Source organism: Denticeps clupeoides, chromosome 3 (assembly GCF_900700375.1).
Source record: "Denticeps clupeoides chromosome 3, fDenClu1.1, whole genome shotgun sequence".
Taxonomy (NCBI): Eukaryota; Metazoa; Chordata; class Actinopteri; order Clupeiformes; family Denticipitidae; genus Denticeps; species Denticeps clupeoides.
Genome location: NC_041709.1, coordinates 549,669 through 555,668, shown reverse-complemented (window position 1 = coordinate 555,668; position 6,000 = coordinate 549,669). Strand labels below are relative to the sequence as shown.

General features: G+C 42.3%; 1 protein-coding gene across 1 annotated transcript in view; it reads right to left on the bottom strand.

Moving 5' to 3' along the window:
• Positions 1-6,000, bottom strand: part of gnaz (guanine nucleotide binding protein (G protein), alpha z polypeptide) — a 35,717-nt gene continuing 29,717 nt past the window's right edge. Inside the window, exon 3 of the mRNA XM_028973009.1 lies at positions 1-1,916. Within this exon, the coding sequence (XP_028828842.1) occupies positions 1,572-1,916 (345 nt within the window). The 3' untranslated portion in view covers positions 1-1,571. The remainder of the gene's footprint in view (positions 1,917-6,000) is intronic.

Sequence of the window (6,000 nt, the reverse complement as noted above, 5' to 3'; positions counted from 1 at the left end):
CACAATTTGCATAATTCTTTTATTTAGCATTATTGTTCTCTTTTTTAAATATATTTTCCTAAACCATTTGTTGGTTGTTGCTGTTGTTTTCAGTGGACATCCTATGAAGTCAAGCCTGAAGCCCTTAGCTGAGTTGTTAATCGCATCCGTAGACGGGAGTTGGGGTGGTGGAGGTACGGGGTGGTGGGTTTGGGCTTTCTTCTCTCGTAGTCTTTCTTCGGCGATCCCCCTTTTGTCACAGAGTGCACCTCACAGAATATTTACATATTATACCAAGGGACAAAGTTCATTCCAATGATACAAGGTAAAAAGGAAAATGCTTACGTTATCATTTCGTTAATATTTTGCAGTCTCCAGCATGATTTTTTTTAGTTAGTTTCTTTATTCATTTTGTAAAATTAAATTCACGTGCTGGATTTGGACCGAGCTGGGCTGGACTGTGCGAATTATCAATGACTCTTTACGTTACAATAACTCTTTCCAATAAATACCTCTGAGAATACGTCTGTACATGTGTACACAGTGTTTGACTCGTACATTCGGGGTGTTAATAATTAAAGCAAAAAAAAAAAACTCTAAAAGTAACAAAAAACATGCACATCTGTAGGCTTTTAATAAAAAAATTAACATGAATGTTTGGCCTGGCTTATTTACAATTTTAATTGGCACTCATTATTTTTTTACTTAATTCCGGAATGGTCTTTAATGAAACACTTTAGTGTTAACACTGTTTTGTCAGACAGGATGTTTAACCTAAATGCATGGGACCAACGAACAAAAAAAAAAACCCACTCACCCAGGCAAGAAAACACAAAATAAAGTATCTTCAGCTCTGGACCTCTGCTGTTGTTACACTTGGAACGGTGCCGGATTGTAAGGCCCGATGTTCTGTGTACAGTAGGTCCTGTCTTTCCTGTCCTTCAGTCCAGTGGTAGCAACTGTCCTCAATCCATGAGGGAAGAGAATCTGTATTTTAAATCAATTTATTTAATTTTTTTTCTTAATATCACCTTTTTTTAAGCAGCATTACTTGTGTCAGGCAAATATAATAACTTAAAACAGTGAAGATCTCCTGCTATATCCAGGGTTTGGCAGGCAAAATAATAATATTGAGGAGGTTGAAGGTGATGGTGGCATTTCTATAAATTCCAGTGTTTTCACGTCAAACAAGTGCTTGACAGTTGATCCCCAGTCCCTCTGTGTGGAAAAACACATAAGCGTGTGTGTGTCTGTCTGTCTATGTCAGTGGGTGGGTGGACTCTGTGTGTGTGTGTTTGTGTGTGAGTGTGTGTCTACATATTCATATATTCAGTGCAAACACATTTATATCACTGCCTCGTATCTTTCTCAGTCATTTGAACTTGACACCATCACCCCTTCACCCTCAGCGTTACCCCAACTGCTCTCACTGTCAATCAGACCTGACCTGGAGGGAGACAGACAGGCAGACATTTTGCCTAACGCTGCATTTTTTTTTCTCGGTTTGTCAATGGTGAAGAGGCTTTGTACTGAGCACCACCCCAAAGACCACCTTGATGACGTTACACCCCCCACCCCCCGTTCCCCAGGTCCTAGCAGAGGCCGATGTACTTGAGATTGTTCTGGATGATCACGTCCGTGACGGCGTCGAACACAAACTGGATGTTGCTGGTGTCGGTGGCGCAGGTGAAGTGAGAATAGATCTCCTTGGTCTCTTTGTTGCGGTTGAGGTCCTCGAACTGCCGCTGCACATAGACGGCAGCCTCCTCGTAGGTGTTCTGGCCCTTGTAGTCCGGGAAGCAGACAGTAAGCGGGATTCGCTTGATCTTTTCGGCCAGCAGGTCCTTCTTGTTGAGGAAGAGGATGAGCGAGGTGTTGGTGAACCAGTTGTTGTTGCAGATGGAGTCAAACAGGCGCAAGCTCTCTGCCATACGGCTCTGAGGAGGAAGAGAAGGTGGGTCAGAAGGACAAAGTCCAGCTCAAACTGACTGTTTTGATCTTTCACAGTGCTCACCATATCAGAATAAGGTGGTCTTTTGCCCTGAAGACCAGCAAACCTGACCAATCGTGTTGCATAAACTCATTTCACATTGCATTCATTAGCTGACACGTTCATCCAAAGTGACTTACACAGAAAACAAGACTTTAGTCGCCTCTCTCGATCAGAGCGATGTCCAGGAAGAAGTTACAGGGACAGCCCCTTTGCTCAGGATGGTGGGGTGTGAGCCTGCGACTGTGTGGCACGTGCATAACAGATGTCCCCCTAGACATTGTCCAAATCCAGGCCTTGTTTTCATGCCACTACAGATTCTGATTGGCCACTCACAGGTACAAAAAAAGCTGGAAGAGTCAGAAGTACCTGGACCTGGAAGGGGAATAATTCCATGGAGAAGGAAGCGTTCGATCATTAGGATAATTATTCGACTAGGTGGACATTGTGTGGCCATCTCAGACACCACATAGTTGCCCAAAAACTGAAAAATTGTGAAACTGGTATAAAAACATTAGAACAAATTTGATCCACCAGCTTTGTTCCAATAGAAGCAAAACCTTTTGCACAGAATCTGCAAACAGCGTCCAAGCTCCAGGTCTGTAAGTTACAGACATGGAAAAAAAGAGCAACCATCGGGCAACCAGAAGAGTCATACACTCTTCAACTTGCAATTCTTGTTGTCTGCTTTTCCTTTTAACTTTTCCACCTAACAACATTTCAGTTGTTTCTCACAAAATCTTGCAGTCAGCACCACAAAAAAACCCCACCTCACAGCCTCTTGCAGAAGCCAGAGCAGGTTTAAAGGGCCGGTGAAGTGAATACACGGCTGCAACTGTGCCGGTGTAAGGTAAATGGTGCATCTCAGAGGGGCTGAACTCCGACTGCCAAGCCCAGGCCTCCAGAGGAGACCTGCTTTGTGTTGTGTCAACACACCCAGGCGGCTTAATTCAGCCAAAGACCTGCACTTGAACCCTCCCCTCCCTCTCTTTCCCCCACTCCGGCTCTTTTTGCATCACTCTCTCTCCTGAACCGGAGCTGAGAGAAATGTGCTTGTTTATCCGCTGACCCCTGCCTTACTATGGCAAGAGTTTTGTTTTACTAATGTATATGTCTGCTGATACAGAAGATATGTATGACAAGGTCATTTATTCTACTAAATAGGTTCCGTAATGGCTAAGGAACCAAGAGGATGCAGGTTTGAATCCTGAATCGTCAAGGTGCCATTCATGGCTGCCCATTGCTCACAAATGGAGGGTTATCATGAGGTTACAGAGAGTTTACCACATAGCAAACCACATGACTGGCACCTGCCTTGGCACAGAGAACGTCTCATGCCAATGTTCCCAGTCAGGTTCAAAATAAAGAGAGACAAGTTCATTTAGCAGTTCACTGAGCTGCACAAGGATGAGTTTTTGGAATGGGTGAGCTCTTTCAGAAGACTGTTCCATCAGCCAGTGGCAGAGGTTCTTCCATGGCTCTACATACCTTTATTATGGGATAAGTGAGAGGTCATCCCAATACCTCCTCACGTTCCATGGATCAGGTTTCCAACCCCTGATGTAGAATATAAGTGTTAGGTCCCCAGATAGTGCTTTATAGACACAGATTCCAGACACGGTATTGGAAGTCTCCCTGCATTTTGTCCCTGTCTGTTGTCTTATGGTGTACCCCCTGGTCTGCATGTAAATTGCATATTCATCTGCTTTGCATTTTTTCTTGTCTGACCCCTGTGTCCTTTTATGTTGTTAGTTTTGTTAATAAATGAATTGTAAAGTCTTGCGCTCCTGCCTCCTTGCCCTCACATAATTATAACACACACTGATGTGCTAGCATGATTAAAATGAATTCTTTTAAAATATTACTTCAAATGAATTCTTAAGGGTAAAGCGTGCTAGAATATTTAAAACTATTACAGCATTGGGTTTGTTACAGATTAAACCAGCATGCCGGACAGGCCGACCCTTTAACGTTGACTCAATATGTACGTGTGAGCACACAGCAGCTAGCGTTACTTTATTTTAACATATTAAATATTAAACATTAATAACAATAATTTTTTGCTTTTATAGAGGACTTAGTGGTCCCCTAATACTGTATCTGAAGTCTCTTTCCGAAATTCAGCCTTGGTGCAGAATTACAGGCACTTTTATACAATCACTCAATGAGATTTCCCCAGGATGTGCCGTTTTGGTGTCTGTAGCTTTAAATGCAAATAAAAAATTAAACCAACCCATTGTTTTTAAAGCATCTCACATTACAGAACTAAAAAAAACACATTTTATGAAACCTATCGCTGAGCAACAGAAATGCTTTGCACGATTACAAGCCATGATGGTTGGTGGACATGACAAAGCCTGAGAAAGGGGAGGTTGTTGTCTCCCTATGACAACATAAGGGGCCAAATTCCAGATCCAACCATCTGAGTTGCCGCTCTATTAATGGCGAAGCAGAATGACCGAAGCAGTTTTTACACCTATCGCCATTTCTAGCCACTGCAGGACCATAAACAGTCTAGGGGAACTAGTATTACTGTTAAATAATAATAATGTCAATAAATAATCATGTCATGGGACCTTTAACATATTCATGTAATAGGTAAATAAAAAAGGGTAGACCCTTTTTGAAGCACAGAATATATGCAAATTTTTTTTTTTAAAAACAACTACAGCTTTTTTACAAGCATAGTTCAATGAAATGTATCTAAGCTTTCAATGTACGAAAACTTATCAATATCATGACATTTTTCAAAAGTCAATGACATAAACTCACTTTGCAAAAACCAACAAGCCAGTGGGTGTGATCTAAATTGCACCACTTTGCTCACATCTCTCCATCACTGCCAAGCCCCACTGGTGAACTGGGAGGAAATTGCATGTCTAAGCCTTCCCTTGGCGCTTCTCTGCATCTTCACCACCAGGCCTCCTGGTGGGTCTCCTCACGGTAGCACACGGTAATTGGATGTTCTGCAACTCTAGGCAAATTGCACAGTGGTGGGACCCAGGAGACTCCACGCACAGCGATGGCAGCTGTCTGCCAATGGCTCGGTGCTGTGTCTGAATAGAGCACTTTGCTCAAAGGAAGCTTTGAAGACATCTGATTTGCGTTGTAAGATAGATATTTGGTCTGTTTGCAGAATTTTGAGAAAGCCTGTCAATCAACCAATGATAACGTTAGAATTTTCCAATTGAAAGGTCAATCCAAATGATTTATTCCTGCAATGCAACAAAGACAGACTGATGGCCCAAATCTCATCAAGAACCACACTTTAAAATTCCATTCTGGGCACACCTCACCAGTGAGAGCATGCAAGGTCACTACCGACATAGCATCTCATTTTATACAGCCACATTTCCTGTTCCTGGGGTTCTATTCAAAATGTAATTACTGAATAATAAAGTGCACACGGCTGATTCCTGAAGGGTTATAAGGGTTTTGTCTTACATATTGTGATTGACGAGCATTGAGCTCATTGATCTGCTTCAAACTGAAAGTTCAATATTTTCAATTTCCAGAAGAACACTAAAATATACTAGAATCCTAATAATCTTTATAGATCCATTTTATAGAGCTCACTTTTCAAAAAAACAATATGCTTTCATGATCTAAGGGAAAAACATTTCCCAAGAAACAAAACCCCTATGTGCAGCATTCAACGAAACCCCTATGTGCTTGTAATGCATTCAGTGCAATCAAACAACAAAGTTCACCCAGAGGGGTGGGTCTCTCCAAGGAATCAATGGTGCTACAACACCATCTCAATATGAACACACACCCCCAGGGCCAATTTAGACTCACCGCCTCACCCAACCTGTGGGAGGAAACTGGAGTGCAAATTCCATGCAGGAAGCTCCTGCAATATTTATTATTTAACAAGCCATTAGGAAATGCTCTGACTGACCACAAATAGACAATGTACATCTTTCACATCCATCTACGCATCCCACATATTGACCTGATGGCACATCACAAAGTCACGATTCCCGACAGCCGCACCGCAAAGCCATCTGAGGCACCCAGGAGAAAATTCT